At 46.5% G+C, this 21,437-nt stretch overlaps 1 protein-coding gene across 7 annotated transcripts; it reads left to right on the forward strand.

Annotated features, from left to right (window-relative positions):
• The first annotated feature begins 3,241 nt into the window (after positions 1-3,241).
• Positions 3,242-18,216, forward strand: PPP1R3B (protein phosphatase 1 regulatory subunit 3B). 7 transcript variants are annotated; one of them, XM_054986260.1, is made up of 4 exons: positions 4,100-4,186; positions 5,385-5,522; positions 11,375-11,848; positions 13,321-18,216. In XM_054986260.1, the coding sequence occupies exons 3-4, from the start codon at positions 11,799-11,801 to the stop codon at positions 14,210-14,212; spliced, it is 942 nt and encodes a 313-aa protein (XP_054842235.1). In that variant the 5' UTR covers positions 4,100-4,186; positions 5,385-5,522; positions 11,375-11,798; the 3' UTR covers positions 14,213-18,216. The 7 variants fall into 7 exon arrangements, with proteins under 7 accessions (XP_054842236.1, XP_054842237.1, XP_054842233.1 ...); XM_054986259.1 differs by lacking the exon at positions 5,385-5,522 and adding an exon at positions 6,616-6,709 and having other exon boundaries at positions 4,125-4,186; XM_054986261.1 differs by lacking the exons at positions 5,385-5,522; positions 11,375-11,848 and adding an exon at positions 3,242-3,354 and having other exon boundaries at positions 4,078-4,186.
• Positions 18,217-21,437: the final 3,221 nt, after the last annotated feature.

The following is a 21,437-nucleotide window of genomic DNA, read 5'->3' on the forward strand; positions in this document are numbered from 1 at the left end:
TCCACAGACCTGACAGGAGTGGAGAATCAAACCCGGTTCTCCAGATTAAAGTCCCGCAATCTTAACCACTATACCACATCCTTCTTTTCTTCCCTTTGTCACACTTCTACCTTTTCTTTCCATCTTACACCATGGATACAGGACTTGTCCTGCCATCCATGTCCATCCTTAGACTAGATAGGTATATAGGAATCTCTCCACTTTCCTATCGAAGTATGAAATTCCTGTAATAAAAAAAAATGTTTTTTTCCCTAAAGCTAAGGCAAGGGTAAGTTTGTTACTTTCTCTCTCACGTTCACACCAGCCACCATGCTCCAACCACCCATCACATTCTCTTTGCAGTCTATGCGACTTTGTTAAAGTCCAGTTTCTGTTCCTTTTAATAGGGAAAAAGTGAGTCTCTATTTTATTTTACTTTTCAGTTACATTATCATTACATTGTATTTTGGAAATGGAACACTGGGGAAGGGTAGGCCCTATGTTTCCTTGTTAAAATTGTTTGTTTGTTTGTTTGCTGCTGTTGTTTTTGCGGAGTGTGGGATGGGTCTATACATCCTTGACTGAGAAGAGTTAGTTTTTTCATGGTAGTGTGAGTGTGGGGGGGGGGGGGCGGGGGCTGCATCAGCCACTCCTAAGCTCCTCTTTCAATTTCCATTCCATTTTTAAATGGTAAGGTGGTATCTATTGAAGGACAATTCCTAAAATGGCAGCCTACATGCTGTCTCTCTGAAGAAATGAGAAAGCCCAACTGCATGAACAAAATTGGGGGGAAGGATGCAGATCAGAGGCCTTTTAAAAATTTCCTTTTGACTTGTGTGCAGCACAGAGAGAACATTGGACTGACGTTAGACAACATGAAGCTCAGGTAGTACTTAGGAATACATATTCAAAGCAACAGAGAATATGCAAGGCAACATAATAGTTCCTAACTCATTAGCAATAGCCATTAGGATACTCATGAGGACAGTCACTTTAAGATCTACAAATATACACACCTTGTGCAGAGGACAAACTAATGGTCAGAAATTTGACACAAAGAAAGGCAACACAGAAAAGCCTGTAGGGGAACATTTTTAAAGTTTTACTGAACGTCCATTTACTGGAGACTTGTTTGTGCCTTATTCATAAGGGTGACTTAGTACTGAGATGTATTAAATTATGGTATCATAGATGCCTCCATTTGGTAAATGCATGGTTGAAGCCTTTGAGCCAGGGCAGAATACGCAACAGTTGCTGTGCGCTGAGCAATGTACAGAGTTCAAAGTAGTAGCAAGCTCCTTCTTCTCACTTCAAACTCATATCCTGTGAGTAGAAGCATATTTTGAGACAAGTCAGAAAAGTGCCCATAGCTATGACCCCAAACCCACAATTATGCCACCTAGGATTTTAAGGTTGCACTGAATGTGTTTGTTCTAATTGATGTTCTTTGAATGAACTCATTAGCTATACCACTAAGACCAGTTTCCTGAGAGATCTGTTTATGTCCATGAAGAAGAGCCGTGTGCCAGAGCCTGTCGCATGCTTGATCATAGAAAGGTCTTTATTCCTCGAAGGCATGGGAATGAACTTTCTGAGGCGCAAGAGGAAACAGTCCGGTAAGGCCTATTCTGATAAGTTTAGCTAATTCTGTAGTGGCTGATAAAGACATTTCCCTTGTCTGAATATTCTGGCCTGTACACATAGATGTTGTATTTTGGTCCTTTGCAAATATGTGCGAATGTCTGCTGGCACAGGCTTCCCTGGGTTGTGCAGGCAGGCTGTAATCCCTGGAGCTTCTAACGTTTTGTAATAACATTTCAAATTTGTCAAAGTGTTTTATAGATTTTAATTCAAGCAACCACCAGGCAAAGTAAACCACAGTGCAATAATACTATTATATGCTTGAAACCAGCTTATGTTAGTAGTAGCTGCCTAGGTGGTAAACAATTGTCAACACACACCTACTTGACCAACTCTTTAGAGTGTAGACATTTAAAAAATGCTGGGCCTCCATAATTTCCTAGGGAGCCACCCCCCATGGCCCCACCACCAGAGATAGTAGAGGCCCCTCCCTATGATGTCACCAAGCCCCAGTTCTTTGAAGGACCTTGCAAAGCAACCCATCTGGCCCAGCCCCAGGGCTGTTTTTCAGCAGGAACCTGGTGGAACGGAGTTCCGGCACCTCTTGAAAATGGTCACATGGCCGGTGGCCCCGCTCCCTGATCTCCAGACAGAGGGGAGTTGAGATTACCCTCCCCACCCAGGACAATCTCAACTCCCCTCTGTCTGGAGATCAGGGGGCGGGGCCACCGGCCATGTGACCATTTTCACCGAGGGCATTTTAAACTTTAAAAAACTCCCCTCTTGTTCCAGCTGACCCAAAGTCATTATGCAGTCCTGCCTTCCACCACCTCTTTTCCCGAAAAAAAACCCTGCCCAGCCCCATCTCCCAAGTCCCGGCCCTGCTCCAAATGGCCCCCCAACCATCGGCATGTTATCAGCGGTGAAAATGAGCCCCTGGAGAAGACCTATGGGGTTGCCTCACCTCTCCTGACTCGTCAAGCCTCTGAGCTGCTCCAAGGCTGTTCCGCCCACAGCAGGCATTCCTGACTCTAGTGTGCAGACACGTGCGGGGCTAACCTGCCAGCCACACGAGTCATTTGACTTGACACGAGTCAAGCGCCGTTAACTGGCCGTTTTCTAACCCAAAAGTATCCTGACTTTTTTTCTCATCAATTTGAGCCCAATGAGGTTCGCAGGGGAAACACAAAGACACGTGGAGGGCTTCGCACAAGATTGGTGCGGTTCCACACATACACACACACACGTGCAGATAAAAAGTGAAGCCGTTCACAAAGAAGCGTGCAGCCCCCCCCCCCCCCCCCGGTACACGTGCAAACTCCCTCCCTCGGAAAGCGACAGTCCCCACGCGGGCAGCGCCTGCCGCGGAGGCCTCGCAGGCTACCAGCAGGGGGCCCCTCCGCCTCCGCCTCCGCCTCCGCCTGGCTCTCCGCGGGCCGCCCGCCCGCCCGCCCACTCCGGGGCCCCGTGCGGCGCGGCTGCTGCCCTGACGGCCGCCGCCTCCCTCCGCCGGGCCAGGCTGGCGTTCACGTGCCCGGCGGCTGCGCTCTCACGGGGAAGCTCCGCCGCCATTGGCCGGCCGGGAAAGTTCGAGGCGCGCTCATTGGCCGCGGCGCGGCTGCCTCCCCCGCCGGAGCGGCGCGGCAGAACCAGCGCTGTTCAGAAGTAAGGAGAGCGGCGGGCGGGCGGCCGCGCTGGGCCGGGAGCGGAGGCGGCCCGGCAGGCGGCAGGGCCGGGCGGGGATCGAGCGCCGTCGGAACCGGAGGCCGGAGCGAGGGGGCTGCGGACGGCCCGGTAAGACGCCGCCCCTCCTCTCCAGCCCGGGCGGCGCCTCTTGGCCGTGGCTTGCGAGGTGCCCCGCCGGCCCAGGAGAGGCGAGGCGAGGCGGCGGTACTCGGAGGGTCGGGCGGGCATCGGACCTCTGGGCCGCCGCCGGTGCGCTTGTGCCGCGGGGGTCCCGTTGGGCACGGCGCGAGTCGCGTTGAAGCCGGCGGCACAGGACCGCCGCGCCGCTCGATCCCGCGGAGATGCCCGCGATGCCGCGGGGTCGGGTCCGGCTGCCGGGGGCTGTGCGGGTGGCTTGGCGCGGGCGGCGCTGGGTTCGGGGCGGGCGCAGGGGCGGCCTCCTCCTCCTCCTCCTCCCTGCTTCTCCTGCGCGGCCCCGAGCAGCGTCTCGCCCCTCTGGGTGCCCGAAGACGGCGGGCTTCGGAGGCCGCGGGAGGGTCGCCGGGGCGGGGCGTGGCGGGGCGGGGAGAGGCCCCGCGGGTCGGGCTCCGCCTGCCCTCTGACTTTGGCTCCGGGAGGGATTGAGGCCGGGAGGGCCAGGGGGAGGCGCTCCGCTGCCGCTTCCTCGGGGCCCCTCCGGACCCCCGACGCCCGCGGCCTCCCCGCGACGGCCTCCCGGCCGGCTCCTACGGGACTGCGGCGGCGGCGGCGGGCTCCCTGCGGCCCGCGGGACAGCGTTGGCCGGGGCTGCGGCAGAGCTCTTCGGCACCCGACCGTGTCCTGTTGTTCCAGGCGGCGGCTCCGTTGGACGGCGGCGGGATGCGGGAGGCGCCGGTGCGGGCCTGGCCGGCCGGGGACCCCTGGGGGCGCCTCTCCGGCTGAGCCCTCCGGCCCTCGGGAGGTGAGTGTTGGGGGGACGGACGGGGCGGGCCCCCGCTTCCCGCAGCCCTAGAGCCACCCGCCCCAGGTGTGCCGCCAAGGCAGGTGCGAGGCCTGCTGCCCGCCGCTCTCCGGAAGCGTGCTCCCAACCGCGGCTTGGTGCGATCCTGCAAAATCCTGTAAGAGGTGCGGATCTCTCTCCCGCCCCCCTTCCCTTCATATTGCTGATAATGGAGCTGTGGGTTAATAAGCCATACACTTTCTGAAGCCCCCCAACAAGTCCCTGCGGTTCCTGAGAAGCCAGCGTGGCGTAGGGGTCAGAGTGTCGGAGGAGGATCTGAGAAGTTCGGGTCCGAACCCCTCCTCTGCCAGGGGACCTTGCTGGGCAACCTTGCGCCCGTCGCCACACCCCCGGCCTCACCTCCCTCTCTGGGTGGTTATGAGCATGGAAGGGAGAAGGGGAGCGTGCCTCGAGCCACTTTGGGTGCCCGTTGGAGGGAAATGTGAAGTCTGAATGAAATGTGTGAATGCATTTTATTAGGAAGTGGCATGCCTAAGGTCTCACAATAAATAATAAATATAAGCAGGAATGCTCTGTGCGATTGGTTTAGTGCGCTGGCATAAATCTAGCAGGGCTTGCACTCAGAGCCAAGCTACAAGTGACGCCTGACACAGGTTGGACACTGGTCAGCTTCCCTCAAGTTTTGATGGGAAATGTAGGCGTCCTGGTTCTACAGCTTGGCTCTCCATTACAGCTGCAAGACCAGGACGCCTACATTTCCCATCAAAACTTGAGGGAAGCTGACAAGTGTCCAACCGGTGTCAGGCGTCACTTGTAGCTTGGCTCTCAGATGACTGGCCACTGCTGACCTCTGCCTCTTCTCTTTTTTTTCTTTCCCTTTAACTGGTTGAATTTCTTACTTTTAAAAAAAATATCTTTATTCAATTTTGAACTATAACAACAATTAAACAACAATCCGATACAATACATTTCACTCATAAAATATTAACACAGTGTTTTGACATTAATACATCAAAGAAGAGAGGTGTGGCGAAGAAGGCTGCAGTTCTCTCGCTTGCCTCTTCTCTTTATGTGAAGCACCTCTAGGAAGCCCTTTAGTTTCACAGAGTCTTTGCCTTTCATTCCCTCGACATACTGTTATTTTAGCATCCAACCAAACCAATATGTATCTTAATTCAAAGAATTTTCTTTTTAAAAGGTTGCAGACCCCCTTTGGTGCAGAGTGGTAAGCTGCAGTACTGCAGCCCAAGCTCTGCTCACAACCCGAGTTCGATCCTGGCGGAAGCCGGGTTCAGGTAGCCGGCTCAAGGTTGACTCAGCCTTCCATCCTTCTGAGGTCAGTAAAATGAGCACCCAGTTTCCTGGGGGTAAAGTGTAGAGGACTGGGGAAGGCAACGGCAAACCGCTCCAAAAGTCTGCCAAGAAAACATTGTGACGTGACGTCCCCCCCCCCCTGCTGTGGGTCAGTAATGACTCGGTGCTTTACCTGTACCCCTGAACAGGGCCTCAGTTTCTTGGGAGTGGAAATGTCTGTCAAATTAGTTGAGAGGCTGCAGCCCTGTGCACGTTTACCTGGGAGCCAGCCCTGTTGAGCACAGGGGGACTTGGCTGTGAGTAAATCTGTGTTAGGATGTACTTGCCCCCGTTGGCTGTCTGTTTCCCAAGACCTTTCAAGCATCCAGGTGAGGATGGGTTTTTTGAGGGCAGGGGGGAGCTTTGTTTTTGAAGTGTGTGTGTGTGTGTGTGTGTGTCTTGGATGTCCTTGCATACTGTGTGCAGCTGACCCCCATACAACCCTGACCTTTTGTATCCATCCCTTGTCAACACAGGGTGGAGGGGTTTCTTCTTTTAGTAAAAATCAATTAAATAAATATTGAACTTTAAAATGGAATCATTGTATAATTACTGGTGGGTTATAAAACACTTGAGATTGAATGATGGGAGAGAGAGAGAGAGAGTCAAAGGTGCACATGTTGCTTAAATGTCAATGGTATGTAAGTGATCTTTGTTCGTGCTTCGGCTTTTAAGAGAGATTGTAAAGGGATGCCTGGTTCCTGGGGGAAGGCTTTGTTTGGGGCTCTTGGGTTTTCTCTGTGTTGTCCCAAACATGAAGAAGCCGGAGAGATGCTTCCTCTGTATAGGGAGGAGCCATTTAGGTATCGCTAGGATTTACCTTCATGCCCTGTCTAGCATGGTTAGGAAAAGAATGTAGATGGTATAATCCGGAAAAGCAGTTCTTAGGCACATGATGGTTCCGCCGCTCGAGTTAGGCATTCTTTCTCTTCAAATCTTTTCTAGTCCAATGTCATGAATGTCCTCCAGTCTTTCCTAGACCCAGTTGCCTCGGCCCGCTCTGTAAGAGTTTAAAAGTAACAGAAAGTTTGGAACTTTAATGCAGTACATCGTCTCAGTGTCTCTTGGTTTTCCAGGTAGCATCAATGCAAATAAGAACTACAGATGACAGTCACTTGGACACCGCCAGGTGAAATTAAGTGTCGCAGATATTTCCACCGGAGCTTTGAGGTATCAGTTGACTAGGAGCTAGTTCATATATTTACTAGGCCTACATACAAACATTTAGTTATTTAGAGCATTTATCTCTCTCCTTTTCTCTAAGAAGCTTGTGGCAATGTTAGGGCTGCTGTTTTTTCACTGCTGTTCCTGCAGTAAGCAGGATAATTTTTTTTTTCCAAATGGCCATCACTTATTAGCAATTCCTAGAGAGGCATGACATCACTTCCGAGTTTAAGTGAAGTACATGAACACATTTTATTAGGAAGTGGCATGCAGAAGGTCTCACAATAAATAATAAACATATGCAAGACTGCTCCGTGCAATTGTTTTGCTGCACTGGCGTAAATCTGTGCCTGCTCCCATTTGGATTATAGGATTGCAAACTCTGTGGTACCACTCACTGCTGTGCATGGAAGTAGGATGTGTCGGGGCTCATTTCCATGTGTGTAAGAGTTGGGGAGAAGCATAAGTTGTCATGGCCATTGAAGAAATTGTATAAACTTACGCAGAGTTACTCCAGTCAAAGCTGACTGATTTCAGTTAGAATTGCCCTTGTCAAGGAAGAAACAGATCTGGGTTTTGGAGTTTTGGGTGAGTGTAATGAGCCCCCTTTTCCTGTCAGTTTGCAGATCTCTTAGGTGTGTGTGTATTCTGATGTCAGAGAGTGAGAGTGGGAAGCCTCGGGCTGGTTCTTGTGTTACCATGGTTATCTACAGGGCTTTTTTTCAGCTGGAACGCAGTGGAACAGTTCCGGAACCTCTTGAAAATGGTCACATGGCTGGTGGCCCCGCCCCCTGATCTCCAGACAGAGGGGAGTTGAGATTGCCCTCTGCGCTGCTCAGCCATGTGACCATTTTTTCCGAGGGCAACCCACTGAGTTCCACCACCTCTTTTTCTAGAAAAAAAGCCCTGGTTATCTAGCAGTCATTGCCAAGCTGTGCCCTTGTGGCTGGCATCCAAGCAAGTAATGGAGAAGCATTTGCAGCCAGTGAATACTTCTACACTGGGTTCTTGAGGCTAGCATGTAAAATGCCGATATGATGAGGTGTACTTGCATAATATGATATAATAGGAACATTCCTTCCTTACTGGTTCGGCAGAGGAGCCCGTCTTCCGCACACGTTGGGCCGCTGGCTCCCGTAGGGACCGCTACTCTTTAAAGTCAGCTTCTATTGGCCTGCTCCAGGTGCCCTCACTTTCCAAGGTCAGCTGGGTCATGACCTGAGGACAGGGCCTTTTCTGTGGTGGCCCCCTAGCTGTGGAATGCCCTCCTCGGAGACACTCTCCTACTCTTTTCTTCCAGGTGACTGCTTCAGAGCTCCTGATTCAAGGGTTTTTTAAAAAAAAAATAAAGCACTTCTGCTGTTTTACCTATATTTTATTACAGGTTTTATGATTTGTTTCTTTATATTTGATGGTTTTATTTTAATAAGCTACCTTTAAAACTCTCAAAGGGGAGAGGCAGGATATAAAATGGTTTAAGTAAAAAAAAAAAAAAGGCACCGGCCTAAGCAAACCTTTATACATAAGTAATGTATGGATTTTCCCGCAGTCCTGCAGGCAGGAAGATCAAGTTGTGTTCTTGGGATTGGATGTGAAGTTATTCTTCAAATGAATCGGGGCCAGGTAAGGCACCAGTGCCTTCTACGCCCTTTAAAGATCTTATCAGACACAGAACACTTTTTAAAAAAGATCTCTTCAAGTTGATTTTGCCGTCTTGCTTGATACAGTTCTGACTATCAATGCTCGATTGTTACTCAACATCAAGGGTAGCCTAGAAGAGTGGTTCTCAACCAGTGGTACATGTACCAGTGGGACGCAGAGGTAGTCTACCTGGACGCAGGGTTTTCATAACTATGATTAAGAATTTGCTCTCCTTCATCCCCCTCCCCACTCGCCTTTGATGTACTTCTTGCTTATCCTACCTGCTAGTGTACTCGTTGTGTAATTACTGATGTCCTTAAAATTTACCATAAATAAAAAATACAATAATAGAACGTCTGTAAATGTGTAAATGTCATTCTTGGAAGGAGTAGGATTTTGTTTGTATCGTGGTGGGATTCGGTTCTTTGGTAGAGTGATCGGTAGGACATAAGGTACCAAAGGGCCTTAGAACATGCACATCGCTCTCCCGCATCTGCACAGAGCAGGAAAATATGTGAGAGCTGTCTTAACGCTGAGTTGATCCGGTGGTCCATCTAGCTTCACGTTGTATGCTCTGACTGTTGGTGGCGCTCCAGGATCTCGGTCATTCAGACATCCCGTCACCTGCTTCCTGAGGCCCTTCATGTTGAGGTGCTGGGGATTGGCCCTGAGATCACCTGCCTGTGGTGCTCTACCACCAAGGTAGGGGCCATCTTTAGATCAGTAATATCTTTCAGGCAGCTTAGTAATCTTCTTCCTGATGCTTCCAAGGAATCTCAGGCCTTGTTTGAAAAACACAGTCCAAGTCAGTTCTTGGATCAGGTGATCTTGTCCCATTAGGCCCCCCACCCAGGGTCTTCTACAAGAACCTACAGAACTGGAGCTGAGTCACAAAGGGCAAGTGGACACCAGAGGGCTGCGTAGAAAATGGGAGAGGTTTGGGCTCACCCTCAACATGGGTGAATCCCAGATTTGTCAAATGTAATTTATGTGTTGACTGAATCTGTGTGCACATTGGTCAGAATTACATAAATGCTTCCTGCTGAATCATCCGTGTTAGCAAAACGTTATGGCATTCTTGGGCATTCTTGTAAAAATCTGTTATATATTCTGGCATCTGGAGTTCTTTGCTACCATTAGATTAGTTCATCTTCTGCGCACAGCCTTTGGTCGTATTCACGGGGTAGACGATCGTGTTTTTGATGCAGTTTTGTGCTCCTGGGCATGGTGGAATTAAAAGCAATAAGCTGGCTTCCAGAATGGCCGCCCAGTTTGCCACTGGGCACAAACGGAGCTTGTTTAGTCATTCTGCCCCCATCTTCACATCTAAACTTTAAAATGTAATTTTTTTTGAGATTCTGAAGCAACGCGGGGATGAAATATTTTTTCCAGGATTTTTTAGGGGAAAGTGTACATGATGGAGGAAATTGAAATATTTGCAATACTTGCTTTCAAAGCTTAGCTTATTTTACCGCTTTAAAATGCAATGTATAATAGAATATAAAATTGTCCTGTCATATTTATGGAATTTACAAATATAAATAAGTGCCTAAGGGAGCAATCCTGACTTAAGCAGGGCTGTGCAGAAATAAATCTTTTTTTAGGATTACAGCATTGCAGTGTATAGTTCAGCTGCTCTAAAAACTCAAGCCAGTGCTATTAATTTAGTGCCAGAATAACTACAAAGCAACCTTGTTATTTTCTGGTTTCTTAAATTCTAGTTTTATGTTACTTAAATATAAATTTATATAAATATAGATATGGGGGATTCTTAAAAGTTTTAACTGTGTTTGTATTTTTGTTCTCTCTGTCTAAAGTGAATGGAATTGTAGCAAAATTGCCAGTATGCCCCATGCTTGAGAAAGAGCTGCAAACTGCTGCACCCTCTGCTGTTTTTTCACACGTGTCTTAATTTTTGCCACCCGAGAGATAAGAACAGAGAGGCTCAGCTGGGTGGTTGGGGGAAAAGGGAAAAAATTGAAGGTGTATGATTAGCATCATGTCGATGCCATTATGTCACTTCTAATAATAATTCATTTTCTTTTTATAGTGCAAAAGTGCCAGTGTGCAAAGTGCAAAGATACAGAACAATAAATATAATGAATACAATGAGATCTTTTGTTTCTTGTGTCCAATTAGTCATAAAATAACGATGTCCAGAAGGGGATAACATGAAAACCCACAATGGGGACTAAACACAGAGTCACAATACTGGATGGACGATGACCCCAGTCCAAATTGAAATGAAATCCAAATGTGCCGACGGGATTCATAAAAAGAAAATGAATTGTTATTAATTGTGGATTCCCGGAATTGTTGTTTGTTTGCAGTCCTTACTATCCGGGTGTTTCCCTTGTTTTGCACATTATGTCACTTCTGGCATGACCCAGAAGTGAGGTCATCATGTCAGGCAATACTCTACCAACTGCCAAAAATGATGTCGTTAAACTGTAGAGTTTTGGGTGAATGCTAGAGCATCACCCTAACAGCCCTCCGTCCCCCTAGTAAGTCTCTTGCCAGTTGCCAGCTTCGGGCAAGAAACCCTAAGTAGGAAAAAAACAGTTGAAATTATTAAAAGAAAAGCTTGAGGTGAACAAAAGGAAGGACTTCCCAAATTTCTCATTTTTTCCACTGGAGTTTTTTTTAAAGGTCCGGGGTGGGGTGAAGGACCACCTTCCCCCCCTGAGCCTTCACATCCCTCCCTAACTGTGTACCTGCGTTCTGCTGCTGGCCCTGCCTTTCTGCGCTGGAGACGTGGGCTTCGGCCCTGCTGGTGTTCGTCTGAGTTACGGAATATTCAGACCGGAGTCCTGGGCCGGCGCTGAAGTCTTGCTTGCTTGTGCCAGCTGAGCAGTGCTTGGCTGGATTGAACCCTTCAGGCCCCAACAGGCCTCCGAAGTCAGACGTCATGCACACAGCAGGGATTTGGCTGCTTTCCCAGTGAACAGACCTTGTTTGTTTATTTATTTATGTGGTGGATCATTTCATTTTTTTTTCATACTCTTAATTTCTTCCTTGCCTGTATGACAGACAAGAAGAAGAGTCTACTCTGCCCTGCCTTTTCCTGTGTCTTGAGGGTTCCTGAAAGAACAGTGAGGGCCGTCGTTACTTGCGTTAACCTCAGACTTATTTCTTGGCAATCGTTATGAGAGCTGCAAATTTCTGAAGTGTCTCAATCTTATGACCTCCAAACTGAACCGATGGGAAGTGTGTCTGCGTGGCTTCCTCTTCCACAGAGTTCAAGAAGTCATTTCAGTCCTTTATAACAGCAGCTCGTTGGACCGTGGCTTCCTGTGTCCGCGCACACCCAGCTAGAGCTTCCAGCCTCCGAGGGCCTGGAGGACTTGCTGCAGAGGGAGATCCCGGCAGAGAGAACTTGAGCGGTTGTGTTCCAGCAGCGCTGGGATACTTGTCTGTGGGTTTACTTCCTAACTTCTTGGGACGGCAGAAAAGAATGCTGCAGAATGGCTTGAGATTGGGAACCAGCCGCTTCTGGCTTTCCGGGTGAGCAATGCTGAGAAAATTGTGCCGTCCCACTCTTCGCCTTCTCTAAACACCGTTGGTTGCCGGCTGTTAACAGGAGGATTGTTGTAGTTTAAGGAGAACGTCTTTGTTAGTTTTTGCTTCTTTCATCTGAGTTGGCTTCAGTTGAGAGGGAAGGTTTGGCGTTGATGATTGATGTGAAATATTGACGTGCGCTGGGGGACTGGGCCGGAGCGGGGATCCTGCTCTGTATCTTCTGTGTTCAACTTCCTTGTTATAATTGCAGCTCTGGGAAATTAATGGAACTAACAGTGTAATCCTAAACAGAGTTCCACCCTTCTAAACCCACTGATGTGAATTTACTGAAAAAGCTATAAATCTGCTTAGGACTGTGCCACTAGCATAGCTTTGTTAAACTTGGGTGGTGCCCATCAGGAGGGTGGGATTGGTTTAAGCCACCGATTTAAATAATTATTTACAGCACTGGCTTATAATTCAGATATTGTGTGACCAGTGGGTCACACAACAATACCATTGGGTCATTACAACAATTAAAAGAGAGCGGTGAAACTAAATAGATCCCTTTTATGTTTACCAATGGGTAAAATTTCAAAATTTTTGGTGAAATAAATTACATAATCCTTTGCACTGTAGAATTGTACCTGCTTCAAGGCAAAGAAGTAAAGTCATAGAATTAAGAGATTTCTGTTTGGCTGTCTGTGCGTGTGCAAGGAAGCATACCAAGATCAGTTGCTTGAATAGTATAAGTGTCTGTCCATTTTTGAAAACAAAAACTGGTGGTTTAACAGGAGGAAATACTGTTCTGCTTAAAGTGGAAAGCTGCTGCCTGCGCCATTTGGACAGGAGAGCTACAGATACTCATAATTGCCACACTAATTAAGTATGGTGCCGTGACCTTGGTGGCTCAGGCAAGCCTGATCTTGTTAGATCTTCTCGGAAGCTAAGCAGGATCAACCCTGGTTAGTACTTGGATCACCAACAACGTCCAGGATTGCTATTGCAGAGGCAGGCAATGGCAAACCACCTCCCCTCTCGGTTTTATGTATTGCAGTATTTGACAGTAAATATGCTTACAAATAAACCAACAATTACGGTTGAGCCTATGCACAGTTTCTGAAGGTGACTCTTTACACACCTTAAATACATTCAGACGTATTTGAGGGATGTAGTCTTTAATGTGTTAGGTTCACATTTCAACTTGAAGACTTAAACGCATATTTTGAATGTTTTCAAAAATCTTATTCTGGCCTTCAAAAAAAAGTTTGTGTAATGTAACATTTGTATGCACATCCAAAAATGGAAAGCATAAATGCAAAGCAAAAAAAAAAAGATTTTGCACATGTATGTATTGTACAGTTATACTTGTTAAAGGGCTGGGTCTCGCTCGTTGGAGAATGTGTGGAATTTGGGTTTGCTGCTCAGTGACATGGCCCAAGGATAACTCATTGCCCTTCTCTCTCTTTTCCTCCCAGAATATTGGACTCCACTCCTCCCCTCAAGCCCACAATGGCAGTGGATGTTGCGATGCAGTTGTATCTTCGCTCACCCTCTTTCCGAAGGGAGAGCTTTGCTTACAAAATCGCTCCAAAGCCCAAGAAACCTTTGCGGCCCTGTATCCATTTAAACAGCAGTACAGAATTGAATGACCTGGGAGCTCAAGTAAAAGCGCTACAGAGCACTAAAGTGAAAAAGAGGGTTTCTTTTGCAGACAGCAGGGGTTTGGCTCTGACGATGGTCAAAGTGTTCTCCGAGTTTGATGACCCGTTGGATATTCCATTTAACATCACAGAACTAATAGACAACATTGTGGGCCTGACAACGGTGGACAGAGACAATTTTGTCTTAGATTTTGTCCAGCCTTCTGCCGACTACTTGGACTTCCGAAATCGCCTCCAGGCAGACTATGTCTGCCTTGAGAACTGCATGCTGAAAGATAAGTCCATCACTGGCACCGTGAAAGTCCGGAATCTTGCATTTGAGAAGGCCGTGAAGATCCGGATGACATTCGATACCTGGAAAACCTTCACGGACTATCCATGCCAGTATGTCAAAGACATGTATGCTGGTTCAGATAAAGACACATTCTCTTTTGATATCAGCTTGCCAGAGAAAGTTCAACCCCACGAACGGATGGAGTTTGCCGTGTGTTACGAAAGCAGTGGCAAAGAGTATTGGGATAGCAACAAAGGCCTGAATTACAGGATTGTAACGTCCGAACTGAAATCTGTTCAGATTTCCCAGCCTCAGGGCGAATCTGGTTTTGGGATTGCCTTTGACCAGTTTGGGAGTCCTCGGTGTTCCTACGGCTTATTTCCAGAATGGCCAAGTTATTCAGGGTATGAAAAACGTGGGCCTTATTACTAAATGAAAGGCCTGGTCTTAGTATTTAATGTGCAGGATTTTTTTATGGGGGAAAAATTGGCGTTTGCTGCGATGTCAGGGTTGCCGAAGGAGGGTGCCTGTTTATAGTTATAGAAAGTGAAACGAAAAGGACTTGTGAAATGCCTGACTGCAGCTGATTGTTTAAAAGATGGTCTGTGTACTATCTGGGCGGTTGTCACTTTGAACAGCTAGAAGAAGGGGGAGAAGTTACTCATATTTCGGGACACTGCTGCTAGTCTCCTAGTTCAGTTCAACATTCATTGCTTCAGTCGAGGTACTGGCTTGCTTGTCCAGTGGCACAAGGGGGATGCTGCAATATCGCAAGCCGATCTTGGAGCAAGACATTTTTTTTCTCTTGCCTTCTGGAGACAAATTTGTCCATTCTTGGTGAGAAATCACAGACGGCAGCCTGTGGGTTGGATGACGTGAGCAGAGGCCCCTAATCAGTTGTTGATCCATGGGAGACTTAAGGAGGCTTCTGCAGAATCGAAGGGACTGTAATAGCTGTTGGAAATGGAACAATGACTTTGCTTCCTTCCATAATAGGAGATGCTTTCATTTGTGAGGAAGAGACCAGGGAGCGTACTCCCCACTCTGCCTGGGTTTCTGTCTTCAAAAAAGAGGGAAGTGCAATCACGGAGGCAGAGGAACCTTTCTGTAGTTCGGTCACGTAATCACGTAGCTTCGGAGCAATACTGTAGTAGCATCTGAGAAGGGCTTCTATTTTATTTTTGAGCCTGAAAAGAAACCTGTTTTGCTTTAATGTGCCTTGACAAATCTTTTTTATAATTGGGGTGGAAGGAGGGCAAATAGAATAAAGTTTTCTATTTTTTGTAAAAACTGTAACTTTCTGTGCCACCATCTTATTAACATATAACACCCCCCCCCCAAGCGTGGCCTGATAGATGCCGCTGTTTGGTTAAAGATTTTGTTTTTCTTTTACTATTATTTTAATTAATTTGTATACAGTGGTTATAAATTGGAATCATGTTACTGACAGAAAATCAAGCAAAGGTTATTGGTTGTATAAAGGATATTTGTTACATCCAGTTTAACACACACACACACACACCCTTACCGCTCAGGCACAGACTAGAAAGTTGACTGGGGGGGGGGCGGGTCAGAGACAACTGAGGATGAGAAATCCCATTCCTGCAAGGCAAAAACGGCGCCGCGTGTGCCCCCCCCCCTCCACTAAAGCTGCCAGAACTCCAGACTTCCCCTCTTTTTAGCTTTTCCTAAATCACATAATCGTTCTGTTGGCAGGTTGTTCCAGTAGCGCCTTCTGCTCAGCCAAGTGCGAAGCTTTCCTGCGGCCCAAAAGCCTTGTTCCGAAGGAAGAGCTCTTAGATTAGAGGAAGGCGGCAAACTTTGCTGAGTGCGGAGGATAAAAGCTGAGGTTTTCCACTTCAGCAGGGGTCTTTGTTCCCTAACCCTCCTTAAAGTAATCTGTTGAACACTAATGGGGTCCTAAGCAATCCAGACATGCGCACAGTGAGCAGGTTACTTTGTTCCAAAGCAAAGGGCCAAGCTAGAAGTGACGAATGACTCTTGAACGGCAAGTGAACAGACTCGCGTGTATTCCTCCCTGTTCACTTGCCCTCCACTCGATCACGTAAGTGGAGTGCAAGTGAACAGGGAGGAATGCACGTGAGTCTGTTCACTTGCCGTTCAAGAGTCATTCGTCACTTCTAGCTTGGCCCATAGAGAACAAAATTAACTTGTGGCGTGATGCAGTAGTGCTGTGAAGCAAATTCAGTTATTGTAGACAAATAGGACGGTATGCCAACAGGACCTAAAACTAATGCTGCAGTACGAGATTTGCCATGCAATTCTAGATAATTTCATCTTAAGTCTGTTGCAGTCGATGTGCTAAGAAGGGTGTCAACTCTAAGATGCCCCTGTGGGTTTCCTGATACCTACAGAGGGGACAGCAGTTCTGTGCTGTGTGAGGGAGTATCCAGCAAGCCCAACCACGGCCGAGAAGGTTTGGCCAGCCCGTGGATTGGTGTACAAGTGCTTGTCTTAGAATGCACCCCGGAAAGGTTCTAATCCGTGGCCGCCAAAGGGCTGCAATCCGCTTTTAAAAAGGACGTTTCAAGAGTCAGCCTTTCCATGGCCGATTCCAGACGACTAACCTGAAGGCGCTGCATGCCGCCATGTTCCGGATCGCGACGGGGAAAACGCGAAATACCGCGTTTTCTCGTGCGAGTTTGGCAGTGCCTTCAGGTTAGTCGTCTGGAATCGGCCCAGGTCTCAAAAACCCAGATTGTTAGTTTAGCTTGTGTATTTGGGAATTCAGACTTAACACAGTAATGCAGCTGCACATTGACAGTAGTGACGTGAGCCCTCTGAGTGGCCTTCTTTGACATAACCACGTCCCCCCAGACTAGAGATCGGCCACCTGAGCCCCTGGGCTAAATCCAGCTCTTTCGAGAGTCACGCCTGCCTCCCTCTCCTGCGCTTGCCAAATGGGAGAGGAACAATGGATGTGGAAAAAGTTCCAGCAAGCCATATCAGGGGAGAAGCAGCTGGGACCTTGGCCCTTCTCAGAGCGGTCCAAAGGCAAAAATACTTGCTGAGTTGTCCTTTAATGGGTAAAATATTTACTCTTCTTTTTTGTAAAAAAAAATTGGGCTAAATACCAAGTTTGTTTGCTGGACTGATGAGGAAAAAACAGAATTTTTATTTTTAGCACAGCAAAGCATGATAAAACTCAACCAGTAGCAGCTGCTGGTGTTGGAATATGTGGCCCCAATTTCCGGTGGAGAAATACAGACAGTATTGAAAGGGTGCTGTGTTAACTACTTCTCCAGCTCTATGGTATCTACTTCCAAGGAGCTCTGGTAAAAGTACAAATGCAAAAATGTGACCCACCAACGCAGAAAATTAAAAGCCATGTTTGGGATTGCTGTGGGGAGATTTCGGCAGCATCTGTTGGTTCCATCCTGTTCATTCAGTTTCTAGCAGACGCCTGAACGTTCCTTGCAGTTCACAGGAAAATTGTGCGTTGTTTGTGTGTTACTTCAGAGGGGAAGTGATGCATTCAGCAATCCAAGAACATTGCAAGTGAGGGCTGTTCACAACAATGGCCCAAGGTGCTGATGCAACAAACCAAAGTTCATTCATGTTAAAGCAATCCCCAGTGCTTTGATCCGAGGCTACTTGGAACCCCACGCACCTGGGCTTTCTTGGCATTCAGGCCAAGTGGGGTGCTGGGGTAAGCCTTGCCCATACTGCAGCCACACAGTGGCAGAGGGTCCTCACGTGATCCACCCTGCCATGTACGTTCTACATGCTTGGCGGATTTATAAGAACTGGACAGAGACTGGCAGTAAAGGGGGTGGAAGTCTTGGATCTCAGACTGCCAGCAGCACTGGGAATGTCCACAGTCAAGTGGATTTAAATTCAAAACCAAAGTTCCAGCGTCTTCCACAATCTTGCCTACTGAAGGTTTTCTATCAGGCATAAATTGCTTTCTCTGGTAGCCTACGGAGGACCATTAAGTGACTTGAGGACAAAAGCTTTACGTCTGTGTGTTCATTTGACTTGAAATGACTCTCAGTTGTGCCTGCGTTTTTTGCAATTTTTTGCTGTCTTTGGTATGGTGGTTCTTTTGAAAAATGGAAAGGGACTTGCTTATAAAGGCTGTGCCTAAGGGGCGTGTGCGTGACTTGCCAGGCAGTGGATGGAAATGAGACTGCGAAATGGAAACCTGGAATGATTTTCCTGAACTGCCTTCCGTCACAACTTCTGCCCACCCCTCACCCCATTTTAAAGCCAGCTTCTTGGACTTTGTCTGACTTGCCAATGTGAATGTACCGGAGGGATTGCTATCCTCATTTTATGCTTCCAAGTGCCTTGCATGTTTAAAATACTTTGTACACAACTGAAAAAATGCACTTTATTAATCACAATGGATTTATTTTCTGTAATGGTTTTGGTTTTTAACAGATGGCAAAAAAATAAATAAATGTTGAGCAGAAGAGAGTGTCTCCTTGAGTCTTAACATATCATTTCATAAAGGGTTTGAAGCTAGTGAATCTTCAGAGGGGGGCTGTCATGGAGGAATCATGCCCGACACCCTCATCATTCCCATGTTTACTTGAAAGTAACTAAACACGCACGAGTCAGCCCGCCGATCAGCTCGCCCTGGCAGTGGCTCTCCAGGGTCTTAGATGGGTGTTTTCACGTCAACCACAACCTGACCTTACCGGCTGGAGATGAACCTGGTACCTCCTGCTTCCCGAACAGATGCTCTTATCACTGAACATCCTCAAAATATAATTGCACATAGGATTGTAGCCTACATCTAGGAGTAAAACCACATTGTAAGAAAAATGATCGAATGAAGGGACCTTGAAGCTTATACCTTGCAAATCTTGTTGGTCTTTAAGATGTTACTGGACTAACGTCTTGGTCTTCGCTATCCACCTAAAACCAAGGAAACTTCTGTTACTTATAGCAGGAATAAGTAAATGGGCTTCCTATTGGCCTGGTCTTGTCCCAGGATGTAGTTTTACATTTCCTTATTTCTTTTTCCCTTTTGCAAATATACTTAAATGCTAACATTACGGTATATCATAATCTTGCTCACGTGGTGGTGCCGGCTTTATTATAGATTGTGAATTTTACTTCCTTTACATCCCAGATTTTGCAAAATGGGTTTAAGGCGGCTCAGAAAAGAATTATCCACTACAATAAATATAAAATAGTCAGTGGTAAAAGAATTCACCACCAAAACAGTAAAAGAAACCACAAGCTAGAAAATTTTCATCCAAAAAAGAAAAATCCCAACACCCAATAATAACAACGACATTCGATTTATATCCCGCCCTTCAGGATAATGCCCACTCAGAGCGGTTTACAAGGTATGTCATTATTATCCCTACAACAAAACACCCTGTGAGGTGGGTGGGGCTGAGAGAGCTCTGAGAGAGCTGTGACTGGCCCAAGGGCACCCAGCTGGCTTCAAGGGGAGGAGTGGGGAATCAAACCTGGCTGTCCAGATTAGAGTCCCGCCGCTTTTAACCACTACACCAAACTGGCTCTTGATAAAAGCCACCGTTGGGAAGCCCAGCCAGATAGGACAACCTTATACCTGTTCCAAAATAATAGTGAAGGAGCTTTCATTTCCATTCTTTAGCACACTGTCCTTAAAGATCCAGAGGAGTTAGCCGTGTTAGTCTGTAGTAGCAAAATCAAAAAGAGTCCAGCAGCACCTCCAAGACCAACCAATTCCACTGCAGCACAAGCCCTCGAGATTCTCGAAAGCTTATGCTACAATAAAATTGGTTAGTCTTAAAGGTGCTACTGGACTCTTTTTGATGTCCTTAAAGAGTTGGGGTTGCAACCAAAATCAGTCAAGATTTTCTCATCTTCTAAATAGTCTGGCAATTCACAGTATAATCTTAAACAGGGTTACACTCTTATAAATCTATTGATGTTAATGGACTTAGAGCAGTGCAAATTTTGCTTAGGATTCCATCAGTTTTTAAGGCCCTGAAGCTTGGTCATTTGTTCTGTTACTTTCATCATATGCGTGTTTTAACTCTGCAGGAAAGAGCTTTTTGAGCAGCAATGCTGCTTGCAATGGCCAGAGTTGCTCCATGAAAGAAAAAGTATCAGCTAAATTTTGCTTTTTAAAAAGAGTGTATTAATATTTATAAAATTCATAATTTTTACATTAGCTGTATTTATAATGTGAAAAGTACTTATAAACTATTAATGTTCACCAACATACTTTCACAATATGTGTTTGGTAGGTTACCAACGTGCAATCTTCATATCACATTGGATTGTCACGTTACAGGAGTATGACTTTAAATTGTAATTAGCTGCTATCAGTTAAGATATATAATGTTAAGTGGGTGGTTATTACCCACCCTTAGACAATCCTAACTACTGTTGCAAGGAACTGGATATCAACTTGCTGCTTTTGAACAGTGTTTGTGAGTAGAATTATCCAGTTGCAGTTCATGGGATATAATGAATGTTTGTTTGGCAATTTATGCTATTGGTTGTTATTGTGGTTAATTGTAGATGCTATGGCCTGAAGAAAGATTTAAATATCTGAAACGAGTGAAAGAAAAAAAGAGGCCGGCATGGCTCGTTGCCTTTGATCTAATTACGGCTCCGCCTTGCCTTGGATCATTTTACGGCTCTGCTTTCCACAGGAACTTCGTCCTCGCACTTCTGACGATTTTCTAGCTCGAACACTGCAGCTTGCTCATCGACGCCTGCAGTTTCCAAAGCGGGACGTGCCTTGTCACACCCCCTGATACTGGATTTTCTCCAGTCCTCGCTACCGGACCTACATTGCAACTTTATTTTCTTTAATTTGCATGCCTTATAAGGAACGTGGGTCTTGTTGTTTAATTGTATTTATTGACTAAATTGGTGAAATAATACACTTTGGTGAGAATTTTTTGACCCACATTGTTCTGTATTTTTTGTGCCTTCCTTCCTTGAGCAGGGTGCTCCTTATTCCGTCTCTTTTAAAAAGAGTGGCATGCGCTGTTTGAGTCTGTGTTTGTCAAGGCTTTGAGAACCATTGCCGTTTATGGCGACTAACCCATTTCTATAGGCCCACTTCAGTTTCTTCTGACTTTCTAGCTTTTTTTTTGTTGAAAAAAAATAGGAGGACCTGCTGAGACACTGCCACGTGTAGGGAGGCTCTTTTGCAGTGAGAAAAGTGTATTTCTTTCCAAATTGCTTGTTAATATAATTTTCAAGTACTTGAATGGGACAAACTGCATTTCAGAAGCAAGTAAACACTTGAGCTTAGTTTAGAGAACATTGATGAGAATGGTAAGCTAACTTTCCATTTGATGGAAGATTAAAGAGGAGTGCATAACAAAACTGACAGTTTGCAAACACCGTGATATATATTTTTTTACAAGTCTCAAGAGCTGAGAGGGAACCTTTTATGAATGTATTCATGCACAACCGGTTTGCCATACAGCTACATTCTTCTGCCTGCAAGGTCGTTCCAGCACCAGAGGTTAGAATTTCAGCTTTGGAGGAATGAAAAATGCACCTTTTCTCACTGGTTTATATACTACTTTAATGATACTGCTCATGCAGCCTATTTGGCTGTGAGCAGTGCCACAGTAGAATTAGAAGGAAAAGTTTTTAATACATAATCTGTATAGTATTAAAAATTTAATAAGTTTTTTCCTTAACCAATGGGAGAGAAACTTGGCTA

The sequence above is a fragment of the Eublepharis macularius genome, chromosome 8 (assembly GCF_028583425.1).
Source record: "Eublepharis macularius isolate TG4126 chromosome 8, MPM_Emac_v1.0, whole genome shotgun sequence".
In the NCBI taxonomy this organism is placed as follows: Eukaryota; Metazoa; Chordata; class Lepidosauria; order Squamata; family Eublepharidae; genus Eublepharis; species Eublepharis macularius.